Genomic DNA, 16072 nt, shown 5'->3' with positions numbered 1-16072 from the left:
GTGACGCATGGCGACTCTCTAATGTAGTTCCCTAATGTCAGACTGAGGAGCTTGATGCACCATGTATCCAAGGCAACCTAAATTAGTCCCAGCAGGTTTGTGGGCATTGTGTCTCTAGGTGAGGAGAGACTAAGCGAGCATATAAGAATAAAAAGGAACAGAAGAAAAGTGCAGAGAAAGGAAAGAGCTTGCAAAGGAGGAGTGAAGAGTTTTAGATAAGATGTGAGGGGGGAGAGATGAGGAGATTAGAAGCTAAGTCAGAGGTTGAATGTGATTAATAGATGGATGAAGGGAACGGAGGAGGATGCATGGGGTGAGTCAGGCGATAATAAGAGTCACTGGGAAGGAGCATGCTGCTTATTGCATGCCATGAAGAATAAAGGCAGCAACTAGTCTGCAAGACCACTGTGTTTCTGTGCATGTGCTGAAAAAGCCATCAAGCAATACCAGCACAGTAAGCTAACTAAATTACACCCCTTAAGAGCCAAAATTACACTTGCTGTTGGAAACCTGCACATAGACACTCTGCTGAAGCACAAGAAGGCCATGCTGCCAGACACACACACACACACACACACTTTTGTTACATTGACTGGATGACAGAAGGGGTTCAGGAACACAGACGGTCCGTGGGTGAGATGACGCACAAGCATGCACGTATACACTCATATAACGCATAAATCTAAAGATACACATGTGCAAGGCCTGTTCCTCGGATCTGTCACAAAAGAGTGATGGAAAGCAAAGGCAAATCTGTGCTATAGTAGAAGCGTTTCTCACAGCTGTTGCCTGTATGTGTGTGTGTGTGTTTGAAACCTCAGTTCACAGCTCGTGGTGTTAATTGGACAGTATGTGCATGTATGTGTAGCTGTTTTCCTTCCAATCCCTGCAGCATTTTTTTCCTCACCTTATGGACCCTCTTAACAGCTGTACTTTCTCTCCTTCTCCTCAGTCTATCATTTAAACAGAATGATTGGATGCACAGCACCATTAAATGCTTTTCCAATCAAAGTTTCTGAAGACAGGATCCTAAGTTCTGAGATCCTGTCCATGAATGCCACAAACAGAATCAGGGACATGGGACAGCCCTAATAAAGTCCAACCTGCACTGGGACCAAGTCAGACTTTCTGCCAAGACTACGGACATAGCTCTTGCCTTCGTCATGCAAGGTTAAGGTGGTCCTTTTAAAAGCGTTCTTTGCACCCCAAAATATCTTAGTGGGCCATGCATTAAACATTCTCCAGAAATGTGAACTGGACAATCAAATTCCCATGGCAACCTCAGCATCTCTACAGGGATAAAATTCTGGTCCACTCTTCCATGGCATAATGAATGCCACTCTGAAAAGAAAATGGAAAATATTCAGAAGAAATTTGGGGAATCACTGAACTGCTGACTATCCTACATGTCACTCACCCCAAAACAGTCATTTTAATCTTTCCTTTCTGGAAAAATGGTTTTGACTAGGGATAATTTGTTTGATGTGTTTTCCAGATTGCACTAGAAATCAATTATCGCTCATTATTAATGGAAGTTCTTCTCTTCCTCAAATGAAACGAACTAATCAAATAAGATCAACAGCTTTGTTTTAAATCATTACGTACTAGAGTTGGACAACATATGGATCGTCCTCCCAATATCCATGCGGGGAATATCCCAGTCACAAAGTACTACTTATTTAATGCAAAATGGTGAGGTGCTAACGCTCAAGGAGAGTGGTGGGGATCAGGATGAGTTTCAGTGTTCAGCAATAACTTTTGTTTTCTAATGTTGTGCAGCTCTACTGCAGCCTTCGTGTTTCACAGAATGAATGCATTGCTGATATTATGAGAAGTAATGTATGGAGCTAAATTGGGGCCATAAAGTTTGTTCAAATGAAAAAAATTTGAACCTGAAAAATAAAAGTTTGTTCAAAAGAAAAAAATTCGAACCTGAAAAATTATTTTTAACCTCCCCAAAAAATTTTGAAAACTGGAAAAAAAGTTTTGCAACTGAAAAAAAAACAGATGTGAAACTGGAAAAAAACAAGTTCAAAACTACTTTTCAGATTCAAGTTTTTTTTTCGAACTTGCAGATTTTCTTTTTTTTATGCCAGTTTGCCCCTGACTCAGCCAACCCTAACCCTAACACTGACTCTTAAAGGAACGACTCTCAAACAGTTTCTAACTTTCAGCTCCTTTAATCTAAATTAGGCAGAGGAATGATTACAGAGATCAGCGCAGAGGCTCGTCTCGGACCGTAGCCTCTGTGAAAGGATGAGGAAGAGCCCCGATAGAAGGTCACATGTAGTTTTATATCCGGCACTCCGATGCAATGGATGTTGCCTCCCTCAGTGTTTATCAGTAGACTATGTGTCACCATTGTGGTGTCTATCTGGTAGGTTGTGTAGTAGCTGGTGTCCATCCTTAATCTAAGTGGGCTGCTGCATTCTAAACAAACCAGTTACAGCCTGCTCCACCATCAAACCCAGTGCCACAGGTCATTCATGACAAACCTTGAGCCATTTATCCTTGTAATGTGTGTCGATGAGCATTCTTGTCCTATTCTAACAAAAAGGAAACATTAGAACTTATGCTTTATATCAATATGGTATGAATGGGAAAAACTGCTATGAGTCATATAAATATAGGTTATCCTTAACAGGTTGATATGACGTAGTTTAGGGCACAATGGTCCAGAAAAATATCAGCGCACCACAAACTGTCACCTCTTCCGTACTTGATGTCGCGCTCGCCCTGCATCTGTGCAGGGTGGTGGGCCGGTGGTTCAGCTGCGTCTGTGAAAGGCGGTTATTAAAAACTAAACATTCACAAAATAAGAAATGCCTAAGCCAGCGGTCCACCGGGGATTTCCTCGGTTGCCCCGTATGCCAGTTTGCCCCTGGCTGTGAGTCAATTCACTAAATGGAGACCAAACACGTCTTAATCAAAAATGCACCAGACACCGAAACCCGAGTGCAGTCCATGTGAAAACAATCCAGGCTTAATTATGCAAGGATATTCGGAAAATATCGGCTCATTTTGCATCTGGTTTCATATCGCCGCTTAGTCTGGCGGTTCTTTTGCTTGATGTTGAGAGCATGGGAAATCTCCAACACGGACTTAAAATGCTGTGCAAATATGTCAAGATCATATTTTCTCCTCTGAGATGCGCGTTGTGTATTCACGTAAGCTGCTTCTATCGGTGAAGCATGTTATCTTTCAAAACCAATCACAAATATATCGAATATCGATGATGTATTACAGATAATTCCAGTTCCCACGGTCCCTGAATGCAACAGCTGGGAATATGTTGTTCAGCCGCTGTGTTGAGCTGTCAGTCATGATTCCGCACCCTCGTAATCTGAGGCCCCGCCCCCCACGCTAAAACAGGGCCAAATGTTTGAAGCCGAGAAAAAAATCTGCAAGTTTGGAAAAAAAAACTTGAATCTGAAAAGTAGTTTTGAACTTGTTTTTTTCCAGTTTCACATCTGTTGTTTTTTTTTCAGTTGCAAAACTTTTTTTCCAGTTTTCAAATTTTTTTGGGGAGGTTCAAAATAATTTTCAGGTTCAAATTTTTTTGTTTTGAACAAACTTATTTTTCAGGTTTACATTTTTTTCGTTTGAACAAACTTCATGGCCCCAATTTAATTTCCCAGTAACGGGATTGGACAGTCTTTAGCAGGATTCAAAAATTATTTTTATCTTATCAGATTGGAAAGCATTGAAACAATATTTTTCTATTTTTCATTTTTCTATTTATGATCACAGTGCAAACGGTTATATAATAGCGAGAGAGTAAATTTAAGCAGAGTTTTTTCTGCTCAGAGAGAAAAGAAGCAATAGTTGTAATAAATTATGAATACTGCTGCACTCAGGCTATTGATTTTGCCATTTTCTTCTACTAAAAGAGTATAAATGGATTTATTTTTTTTAGGTAATTGAAACTTGCTGAAAGATAGGCCAATATTTTTTTTAAACGTCAGGTGTTTTCCCTGCTGAAGAGAAAAGGGAAGCCCAGGTTTAGACATTAGGCAGTAGAAATGTGACTGTGCAAGCACATCCTAATGCGACAGCTCTATTTCACTATCAGGCTAATGTTCAGTTCCAGCAATTAGTCATGATTAGTAATTCTGTTTGTGTTATAAAGTGTACCGGAGGGGAATTAGTTCTTATTTGAGTACAGTATATTTACCTGTGCCTCATATGATCAAGCCTTGCAAGACTATTCACACTCAGACGTTTTCCAAATTTTTGCCAGATGACAACCACATTCAAAACTCTGCATGGTGGGAAAACTAGCGCTGCAAAAAAGACACAACAAACAATCCCTGCGGTGAAATGTGGCAGCATGATGCTGTGGGAAGGCTTTTCTGCACCAGACCAGGGAAGGTGTTGGAGGGAATCAAGGAAGAAAACCTGTTGGAGGCTGCACATGACTTGAGACTGGGGGAAACGTACTGGGCAAATACCCTGAACATACAGCCAGAGCTGCAATAAAATGGTTTAACTCAGAGCATGTTCACATGTTAGAATGGCCCAGTCAAAATCCAGACCTGAACCTATCAAAAAAGCTCTTCTCAGAGATGCCCTCCATGCAGCATGACATGGCCTGAGCTATTTTGCAGAGAAGAATGGGCACAGATTTCAATCCCCTTCTTAACACAGCTACCCATTGCAAAAAATGTTGAAACCCGTGTATCGTTTTCACTTCCAAATTTATGCTATTCCAGGTTGGTCTTTCATATAAAATCCTACTTAAATACATAGTTTGTGGTTCTCTTTCAACATTCGTTTCGGTATCTCACTATGGGACACGCCTCCAGCGCCTGTCCCCCAGAAGCTCTATTACGCCAGTCTTGACTGGCAGGCGGAAGTGACGTCCGCTCCCATGGGAGGACTTCCTCCCAGTATAAAAGTCGACGTCACGAAGGTGATCTTCAGTCTAACACCTCTTCTCGCTCCCAGAAGCACCTCTCAGACGGTCATTACAGTAACTTGAGCTAGCTTAACTGTTCACAGAGCGAGCTAACAACTTGGTCGCCGAGCGCTTCTCAATAACTGTGCTCGACTGTTCTGAGTCCCTTTCAACGCTGGTCTGTCGCCAAACAGCAGCGCTGCAACTGGTCACCAAACTAGCTGCAACCTTAACGGTGCTTAAGAAGTTGTGTAACTTGCACTCGTTCTCACCATGAACAGAGTCAAGCCACCATCTAGAACCTGCACATGTGGCAATCTCATAGCTGGGGCAGATACCCACTCTGTCTGTGCTTCGTGTCTGGGGCTGCAACATGCCCAGGACGCGTTGGCGTCACCGGCGAGCTGCGAGCACTGTGCACGGCTCTCCCTTAAGTCTCGTCGGCGCAGGCTAGCACGCCAAGCTAGCCTGTCGGAGGTTGATCCTATGATGGGGGTAGCCAATCCCCCGCCACCGGAGCTTCCTGGTACTGATGAGAGAGAGCCCACTTTGGCTGGAGCCAGTTGGGGTGATCAGCTCGACGCTGTCGCGCCACTGACTGACCCAGAAGAAGACGAGGCCGCACTTCCAGGTTTCAGTACTCTAATGCCGAGTTCGAATCTGAAATGGAGTCCATCAGTCTCGGGTCTGACGACGACGAGCTGGACTGCGGGCCTTATGCCATCCAGTCGGTTGCAAAGCCCTCGGTGACGGATGATACCAGCCGCTGCGGTTCCCCAAACCCGACTGCAACGGACCTGCATGATGTCTGCAGAAGGGCAGCAAAGAAGCTGGGCATCGAGTGGCCGGAAACCCTCACCGAAACTACCACATCTCAATATGAGGGGAAGCGGCTTCCGAGAGCCAAATCTTCCGGCAGACAGCTGTTGCCGGTCTTTCCCGAGTGCCTCGAGGAAGCGACCCGGTCCTGGAGCAATCCTCTCACCGCCAAGAACCCCGCCCTGGGAGGGTCGGCGCTGGACTGGACGGGCATGGAGGCCGGCGGTTTTTCACATCTGCCTACCGTAGAACCTCTGCTGGCATCTCACCTGCACCCATCGCAAAAGTCAGCCATGACAGCGGCAGGACCCACCCTTCCCTTCAAAGCTGACCCTTTTCAGTCCACTCTGAATGAGAAAAGCTACAAGGTGGTGGCTGCATCTGTTAAAGCCTTAAACGCTTCGTCTCTTCTCCTCGCTTACCAAGCGGAATTACAGGAGCAGATGACTGGCACACCGATGGCCGATTTGTGGGACGAGTTGTGCATGGTGACAGACCTATGCCTGCGTCTCCACAGAAGTGCTGTCCAAGCATCCGGGAGAGCCATGGCCCTGATGGTCACTCAGGAGAGAGCTAGATGGCTGAACCAGTCTAGCCTGTCTCAGAGGGAAAAGAACCAGCTCCTCGACACCCCCGTGGACCCGAAGAGCTTATTCGGACCCACTGTGGCAGCCATGCAAAAACGCTGTGAGGAAAAGAAGAGGGAAGGTGAAGCGCTAAAGCTGTGTCTGCCCAGGAAAGCGCAGCCTCCTCCCCCTCCAGCACCCCGTGTGCCGTTCGCTCAAGCGGCGGCTCGACCGGCCTACCGCATCCCCAAACGCCAGCCTCAGCCGCAGTCAGCGGACCGTGGGAAACAAACCGAGCTCAAAGGTGCTTGGGGAAGGAAGCCATTCGCTCCCCCGACGACGCCGGGAAACCAAGCGACCCCTTCCGCTACTGTGAGCGCAAAGAAAAAGAGGCGCGCTACCTAGGGAGCCGTCTTCGGGGTGGGAGAGCAGGATCTGCCAGACACCTGCACCCCCCCTACCAGGACACATCCTGTCCCAGTTCGAGTTCAGAACGCCACGTTCAAGGCAACTCAAACGGCCTGCAGAGCCGACGTTGGAGCTCATCGTTCAGAGCCGATCGAAGCGGAGGAGGATCAAAGCCACCGAGAGCTCAGTGGAGCCGCAGCTGTGGCCAGAAAGCACACACCAGTGCACAAACACATGCCAGTGTCTAAAAACACAACCTTCCCCCTTCACAACATGTTCAATAAAGTTGTTTTCTGGCACGCATCCAGGCCTGGAGCCGAGGGCGCAGGCACAACAAAAAAACATGAAAAATATGTTAAAAATAACACAAGGACAGGACGTGCAGCTGCACATGAGGCCACAAGGGGGAGCTCCCGCTCCACCCTTGCCACAGCTGCACATGAGGCCTCAAGGGGGAGCTCTCACCCTACCTCTAGCACAGCAGGCTGTTTTTTCTGTGGAAGAAGCAGACCTGGGACGAGCGCAGCTGGCAGTTGTAGCGGAACAGCAGATCCCTCAGCCGGTGTTGCGCAGTGTTTACACGGAAGCACCTTTAGGTCCACTGGCAAACAACACTCAGCTGTGGCGAGCGTGTGGAGCGTCAGATTGGGTGATAAAGACTGTATCCAAGGGATACAGGCTCCAATTTGTGACAGCCCCACCCTGTTTCAAGGGCATAGTACAGTCATACGCCCGGGGAGAGTCCGCTCGCATCCTGCAAGAGGAAATAATTTCCCTGCAGCACAAAAGAGCTGTCCGGCTGGTACCGCAGGAGCAAAGCAGAGACGGGTTTTACTCCAGATACTTTCTCGTGCCGAAAAGGGGTGGGGATCTGCGACCGATATTGGATCTGCGGGCTCTGAACACATATCTGAGACGGTATTCGTTCAGGATGCTAACACACGCAGCTCTGATAAAGTTTGCGCGTCAAGGAGACTGGTTTGTCTCCATAGTCTTGAAAGACGCATATTTCCATATCCCTATATACCCCCCTCACAGAAAATACCTCAGATTTGCGTTTCAGGGAGAGATATACGAATACCTGGTACTTCCTTTTGGCCTCTCACTGAGCCCACGTGTGTTCGTGAAATGCACCGAGGCAGCCATCGCGCCTCTGAGGGAAAGGGGGATGCGTCTGGCGACGTATATAGACGATTGGCTGATTGCAGCTCAGTCTTTAGAGGAGCTCAGGACACATGCCGAGATGCTTACTTTACATCTGACAGCCCTGGGATTCACAATAAACTGGGAAAAGAGCATTTTAACCCCAGTACAAACAATCACCTTCATTGGCCTGTCCCTAAATTCAGTCGAGTTCAGAGCGCGCCTCTCAGCGGAACGAGTAAAAGCCTTTCAGGCTTGTCTGGCACTCTTTCGCAGAGGCACACAGGTGAAATTCAGGTTATGCCTCAGACTGCTGGGTCTGATGGCGTCTGCGCTGGCGGTCATCACACTCGGCCGTCTACACATGCGCCCGTTTCAAAGGCGGGTGGCGTCACTCAGCTTGAGCCCCACACGCCATGCTCACCGCAGCGTCCTGGTTTCTCTCATATGTGCACGCGCGCTGAGCCCGTGGAAGCGTCCCGGTTTTCTCAACACCGGCGTTACCATGGGAACCATCCTGACGAGGAAGGTCATTACCACAGATGCCTCGCTGACAGGCTGGGGAGCCACTCACGAGGGGATGATGGTAAACGGTGTTTGGAGTCCACAAACACAGACAGCTCACATAAATTGTCTGGAACTCCTGGCCGTGATGCTGGCACTGAGACACTTTCTGCCCTTTATCAAAGGGCACCATGTTTTGGTCAGAACGGACAACACAACAGTGGTTGCTTACATCAACAGACAGGGGGGTCTGCGTTCACGTCATTTACACGAGCTGGCATACAGACTGATAATTTGGACCAGCTCACACTTGCTGTCGCTAAGAGCGACTCACGTGCCAGGGGTAATGAACAGAGGCGCGGATTTGCTGTCAAAGGGCAATCCCCGCTACAAAGAGTGGAAACTCCACAGCGAGGTGATGACCCAGATATGGAAGAGGTACGGCCAAGTGGAGGTCGACCTCTTCGCATCAGGGGAAAATGCTCAGTGTCTGATGTTTTTCTCACTGACAGAGCAACAAGCTCCGCTTGGGCTGGATGCTCTAGCGCACAAATGGCCGCCGGCCTTACTGTACGCCTTTCCCCCGCTGGAACTGATCATTCCTACTCTCGCCAGGGTGCGAGAGGGAAAACACTCACTCATTCTGATAGCTCCCCGCTGGCCAGGGAAACATTGGCTAGCGGAGATTTTTCAGATGCTACACGGCGAGCCATGGCGGCTTCCCCTCCGCAGAGATCTCCTGACGCATGCACGCGGAGAAATATTTCATCCGCATCCAGAGCGCATGGCCCTATGGGCCTGGCCTGTGAGGGGTTAAATCTGGCTGCCAGTGGGCTTCCCCAGAGCGTTATTGACACAATTCAAAATGCAAGGGCCGTTTCCACGCGTAACGTGTATGAGGGTAAATGGCAGGCATTCGTGGGTTGGTGCGCAAACCCTATGGTGAGCGTAATGCAAAGCCCTGTGTCGGACGTTTGAACTTTTCTGCAGGCACTGTTGGATAAAGGCTTGGCTTTTTCCACTGTGAAGGTGTACCTGGCTGCTATTTCAGCTTGTCACGTTGGCTTTGGTGACAAAACAGTGGGGCAGCACCCCCTGGTGTGTCAATTCATGAAAGGTGCACGACGGCTCCGTCCAGTGTCGAGGAGCCTCACTCCTTCATGGGATTTACCTATGGTACTCGATGCGTTGTCACGTGCACCGTTCGAACCGTTGCAGCAGGTTGAGCTCAAAGTGCTTTCCTTTAAAACGGCCTTATTGATTGCTCTGGTTTCTGCTAAGCGTGTGAGTGACATTCAAGCGCTCTCAGTTAACCCGTCCTGCATGCAGTTTCTGGGTGAGTCAAGGGTTTTACTGAAACCTAATCCTGCCTTTATACCTAAGGTTGCTACGGCTCTGCCATGCCGTGCCCTTGAATTAATGGCTTTCTACCCACCACCATTCTCCTCTCAGGAGCATGAACGACTGCATACGCTCTGCCCAGTACGAGCTCTGCGGTTATATGTGAAAAGAAAGAACAGCAGATTTTCGTAAATCAGAGCAGCTGTTTGTGTCGTGGGCTTCATCACATAAAGGAAAGCCTCTCACAAAGCAACGTCTTTCGCATTGGGTAGTGGGGGCTATTATTATGGCTTATGAGAGCAGAGGCCTTGCACCCCCTGCAGGTCTGCGGGCTCATTCCACTCGTGGTGTGGCATCATCCTGGGCATTGTTCCAGGGTATACCTGTGGAGGAAATATGTGAGGCTGCCAACTGGGCGACCCCTCACACCTTCACTAGGTTCTATAAACTGGATGTCACCAGGCCCACACTGGCTCACACGGTTCTGGGTGTGGGTTCCACATTGCCATGAATGCAAGATGCAATCTGTTGGTCTTCGAGTGAGCTTATCTGGCAATACGGGAGCAGAAATATCCCATAGTGAGATACCGAAACGAATGTTGAAAGAGAACTTTAGGTTAAGGATTTAACCCCGGTTCTCTGAAACATGAGTGAGGTATCTCACCAGATAACCCTCCTTGCAGAGAGTGAGGAAGAGGTGTGCTTATTAAACTGAAGATCACCTACGTGACGTCGACTTTTATACTGGGAGGAAGTCCCTCCCATGGGAGCGGACGTCACTTCCGCCTGCCAGTCAAGACTGGCGTAATGTAATAGAGTTTCTGGGGGACAGGCGCCGGAGGCGTGTCCCATAGTGAGATACCTCTCATGTTTCAGAGAACCGGGGTTAAATCCTTAACCTAAAGTTTTAATGTGACAAAATCTGAAAAAGTTAATGGGGGTTTTAATGCTTTTGCAAGGCACTGTAAAGAGTCATAGAAATCTAAATGTTGAGTAATTTAATTGAATAATATTTCATGGAAACTATATTACACCTTATTTTCATTTATTCTGGTTCTGATGCCAAGACAATTCTGACAGATTAGGACCACTGATCATCCAAACTAACTGATGTTATATGTCTGAGTACTAAATCTAAAATTCTGTTACAAAACTAGCAGGCTCTGGGGGTCACATGGTCAGCTGGATATGTCCTTCAGCACACAGCTGTATTTCATACCCACATTTTTACAAAAGCAGAGCAGAACTACAGAGTTATGAAATGCCGAACCTTTAAAATAAAACTTTTAAGTTAATAAGTAGACTTCAGGCCACCAGTTTCTCAGTGAGTTGGGTCCACTGATTGGAAACCTTCATATACAGAATGTGGGGACAGTTTAGATGTTGCTCTCTGGGAATGCTTACTTCAGTACCAACTAATTCCTGGGCTGAAAGACAGCTATGATCTGGGTAATGGCTCTCTGCTAACATGTTATGTTGTCTTCCTACAGTCTGCACAGTTCGTTGCCAGAAATTCCTGATCTCACGGGTTGGGGAGGACTGGATCTTCCTGATACTGCTTGGACTGGTCATGGCCCTTGTCAGCTGGGTTATGGACTTTTGCATCGCTGTCTGCCAACAAGGTGAGGGATAAGAGGAGTTGTTTTCTACTAAATGCTCCACTCGTCTGATTTCAAGCTCAGAGGGAAACTTTGATGAAGTCCTCATTAAACTCTGATCTTTGATCAGAAAGCTGAGCCTCGACAACCGATTTAAAACACTGAGAATGTAGTTTTTCTCTAATGGAGAACCATTTCTGGTCTGCCAACACAAGTCATCTTTACTTTGAAATTATGTTACAAGCTGCTCTCTTTATTGCTGAGTAAGTAACAGGAATAGACTGACCTACATTAGTTAAGGTAGATGGAAATAAATGTCTGACTCACTCTGAATGAACATGATACATCTCTCCCAAAGGTCTAAACTCGTATCCATCATGATTACGTAAACAGAAGAGTTTTTAAAATATTTTAGTTACCCTTGAGCCTATAGGAAACCCAGTGGAGGGTGATGCCTAGAATAATGATGTGCTGCTCAAAGTGATAGGAATTATCTTGTAAGGGTACTATAGTGTGGGGAGAGTTTCTAAAAGGCAAACTTTTACGGTCCAAAGCTCCAGGGCCGTAGGTTTCAGACCCTTTCACCCACACAATCTAACCTTGCATGAATATCTGCGCTGCTGCCTTAAAATTGTTGTTTTGTAACATGCCTTCTCTGGCCCCACCTGTGTGTGTTTCCACAGCACAAACCTGGATGTATGGTGGTCTGGACAGTAACGTGTTCCTGCAGTATCTGGCCTGGGTCACCTACCCGGTGGTCCTGATCACCTTCTCTGCCGGCTTCACTCAGATCCTCGCCCCGCAGGCTGTTGGTATGGCACACACAAAGGCATGAAACAGAACATACAAACAGGACAGGAAAGCAGCACAGGCCTTTCAGAACATGAACATAAAGAAACTCTCAACATTTATTTAGAACTATTTGGAAACGTAAGCACCTTGCTTTTTACTGAACATGAAAGATTTGTGTGGACCTGTTAATAGTGTTAAGATTTGACTGGAATTTCACTGCTGGTTTATTATTTGTAAGATTTATTTACCAGTTAATATGCAGTTCATGGAGTCACCTCCATTAATATTTGGACAAATGACCCTTAATAAGTTGCAAATCAACCTCGTACCTTTTGTTGCCATCAACAAGCTTGTGTCTGGATATTTGGCCACTCTTATCAGAAATGTTAGAGCTCATTTGAATTGTTCATACACTGGACCTTTAACTACTGTCCTCAACATTTCAGACCAGTTCTAATGGATGTTTTGGGTCAATGTCCTTTTGGAACACCCATTTGTGTCCCACTACCATCCCTAAAGCTGGTAATTAAAGGGGAGGTTTATGAATTTGGAAGAAGTCCTCAATCATTATTATTCCCTCCTCTTTGAGTGATGCAGCAATTCCACTGGCATTGAAACAGCCCCTCAGCATGATGCTGCCACCTCCATGTTTGACAGTTGGTGCAGTGTTCTTAGGTCTGAAACCTCAATGTGACTCCTTCAAAACATTCTTCTTGTCATTGTTGCCAGATAAACCAATCTCCTCATCTTATCATAAAACCTTTCTCTACAAGGCATTTGGTTTGTCCTTTTGGGCAGCTGCAGATTATAATCGATGTTGGAGCAGGGGCTTGTTTCATGGTCTGCATCCTCTCTTTCCTAGGCAACATAGAACTGGCTTCGATGTGGACAGAAAGACTGGTGTTCCAGTAGTTTTCAGGTCATAGCAGGCTGAGGCTTTGATAGTTTCTATGTTGTTCGTGTTCATCCTAATAAATTTCCTTCTTACTGGGGTTACATTTACAGTCAGATTTAGAATTCATGTATGTTGTATGATCAGTCTGCTGGAAAAAAGTGGTTTAGATGCATCATTTAGCCTTTCTTTAACAACATAATGCCCATGATGACTGCATATGAAGCTTCTGACTGGAACTGTCTGTAGTGTACCTGTTGATTTATCTGAAGCAAAAACCTTCTGTCAGAAAACCTCACATTGGTTCCCTAGCCGGTCTTCTCTGTTTCTCTACGTGTTTGGGGAAAGAGAGTGAATCCCCCACTAGTCTTCTGAATGCATCACTGTGTCCTGGCATTCAGGTTTGGTTTATTTGAATGCAGCACAGCGCAGTATGTAAGTACCTGCAGGTAAGAAGGAGACCTGATTCTCACTAACGGAGGCTGATGAGATGGATGTACTCCTGAGAATCCGAAGGCTTATCCAGTAGAAAGCTTTTTCCTCTGCTGCACTGTAGCGGAATACAGGGAGGGGAGGGTGGAGCCAGAGGAATATCTATCTTGCTTAAAGCTTCCTAGATCAAACATGAGGTGATAATGATGAAGGAACAGTAAATGTCTCTGAGATGCATAATGGGAAGTCGTTGCACTTGTTGCCTTTTGTCATAAAATCACAGAAACTGATTTTTGGGAAAGAGGGTGAAAGAAGCAATGTCTGAATTCAATGTGGCAAAAGTTGTTAAGGATTTTCAGCTACAAAACATGATATATCTGTATATGTGATGTGCTAATGGTGCAGAGTTTCCTCTGAACAGAGGAGATGGAGGATTTAAAGTCTGAATAAAAAAAACTTGACTCAAAACATACTTCTCATTTACACATAAGGGCCGACTCCTTTGCTTTCAGGTTCTGAAAGATGAACATACATTTGAAAGAGATTCCTTCTGGTACCCGCAGCAGAGAAAAAGTTTGCTTGCATCCTGAGTTTAGCTACTAAAACTCTGATCAAAATAACCAATCACAAGCATTTTTGATGCTTTAGGCTTTGCTGAAGAGGAAAATAATGTATACTTGAAGGAAAAGTGGGAAAAGAGGCAGGAATTCAGATTTCTCAGGGGGAATGGGAGTAAATATGTATTAATGGACCTTAACATGTTTATTTTGACTGGAGCGAACATATGATTATAAAATATTTTAAGTTGCCACAACAAGAAAAATTAAAAAGAATTTAGGATATATTGTTGGAGGAATTTGTGGATTTAGAGACGCTAACCATTATCCCATATTCTGGGACTGCCCACAACTGAACTTTATTGGCACGGTATTAATAAAATATTGACCTTGACGTTTGCCTAGGAATACCACTTAATTCTGTTAACATATATCTATGCCAACTGAATGTTATGAAGTTATGAATTTTCCTAGCTGCAAGTAAGAAAGCAGGACATGGCTCAATAACCTACCAGCTACAGTTGAAGACTGGCAGGAAGTAAATCTGGAAATTGTCAAAATAAAAAAGATATTTTCTGAACTCCAAGTGACAAATTCTATAGAAACTGGAACAGATGGATAAAGGTTCATGACTTCAAGCAAGGCATGACTTTATATGATATTCCAAAGTTTTACTTTATTTTACAAGGTTGATGCATAGAATAGCATTCCAAGTGGCTCAATTACAAATAGTTTATATTTTCATGTTTATTTTAACTATTTAATTCTCTTAATTTCTTGGTACTAATTTGTGTGCTTAACCAGCTCCTTGTTCCAGAGCAGAACAGGTCTTTGCAGTTATCCACATCTAGAGTTTGAAACCTTTGCCCTTTCTTCTTTTGAAGATGGTGTCAAGCTTAATGGCATTGGATGGAGAGTGTTTTTGAACAACATTTTTTAAGTCTTGACACAGATTCTGAAGTGGATTTAGGTCTGGACTTTGTCTGTGCCATTCTACCACGTAAATATGGTTTGATCTGCAGTAGCTCTGATTACATGTTTAAGGTTGTTGTCCTGCTGAAAGGTGCACCTCCGCCTTAGTCTCAAGTCCTTTTCATCCCAACAGGATTTCTTCCAGAATTCCCCTGTATTTAGCCCTATATATCATCTGATTCAGTCTAATCTGTTTCCCTGTCCTAGCTGAAGAAAAACATTACTCCAGCATGATGCTGCTACTACCATGTTTGACTTTTTTGTTCTCAGGGTGATGTGCACTTCCAGTCTTCCACCATGTCGGCGAAGAGTTTACATTTTGATCTCAACTCACCAATGCACCATCTTCCATATGGTTGCTTTGTACCAGTGGCGATTGCTCTAACACTTAAGTGATCAAATATATACTGTTGTGTGTACATATCATTGACTAAATATGCGCTACAACGTGCTCAACTTTTGTTCAGAATCAGCTTCTTATCACTGGTAATGACGTGGCTTTCCTCTCACTCATTCCCGCAGCTTCACAGCGCTTTAAACAGTGAGTTCAAAAGCGAAACAAAAATGTTGGGCTTTGTCTCGCCCATCGGACGCTCAGCATCTCTGGGGGTCTATGGGGCAGTGGTCTGGCCTCGGCTGGCCCGGACGCTCAGCGATTGGATGATCTGTCTGAGGCTGAATCCCTTTTTGATTGACAGAAAAATGAGCGAATCAGCAATCTTGAAATTGAGCTTCCCCTCCTTAAAAGACCAGCATCCACCACTGCTTTGTACCTTACATGATTTCTGGCATACTGCAAATAAGACTTCCTATATTCTTTACAAAACAGCTTTTTTCGTATAGTATTCATATTACGTCACACTAGGGTGGGCTGTATGTATCTAATGGAGGGACTTCTGAAGGCAGTTGCTGGTGCTAGATTTGATTTCAGAGGGCTGAATACAAATGTAAACTACATTTTAGATTTCAGTAAAAAAAAAAATAATAAGAATCATCTACCATTTTCCCCTTACTTTAAAAGTAAAGCGAACCCCACCAGACCTCATAGTCACCCACAGTGGCCCTGTGAGGAATGGGCTCATTGATACGTTGGATGGATGATTAAAGGAAACTTGTTAGAAAAGTGTTAATACTCTGCAATTTTGCCATAA

The 16072-nt window shown here is 45.4% G+C and overlaps 1 protein-coding gene across 9 annotated transcripts in view; it reads left to right on the top strand.

Annotated features, from left to right (window-relative positions):
* The window catches only part of LOC124883862 (chloride channel protein 2-like), a 231731-nt gene that overhangs the window by 103639 nt on the left and 112020 nt on the right, over positions 1–16072 (top strand). For all 9 annotated transcript variants that reach the window (XM_047391271.1, XM_047391276.1, XM_047391272.1 and 6 more), the window contains 2 exons: positions 11169–11300; positions 11960–12088. In XM_047391271.1, the coding sequence (XP_047247227.1) occupies positions 11169–11300; positions 11960–12088 (261 nt within the window). The remainder of the gene's footprint in view (positions 1–11168; positions 11301–11959; positions 12089–16072) is intronic.

Source organism: Girardinichthys multiradiatus, chromosome 18 (assembly GCF_021462225.1).
Source record: "Girardinichthys multiradiatus isolate DD_20200921_A chromosome 18, DD_fGirMul_XY1, whole genome shotgun sequence".
Classification (NCBI taxonomy): domain Eukaryota; kingdom Metazoa; phylum Chordata; class Actinopteri; order Cyprinodontiformes; family Goodeidae; genus Girardinichthys; species Girardinichthys multiradiatus.
Note: the sequence above shows the minus strand (reverse complement) of the source record. Positions and strands in the feature narration are given on the sequence as shown.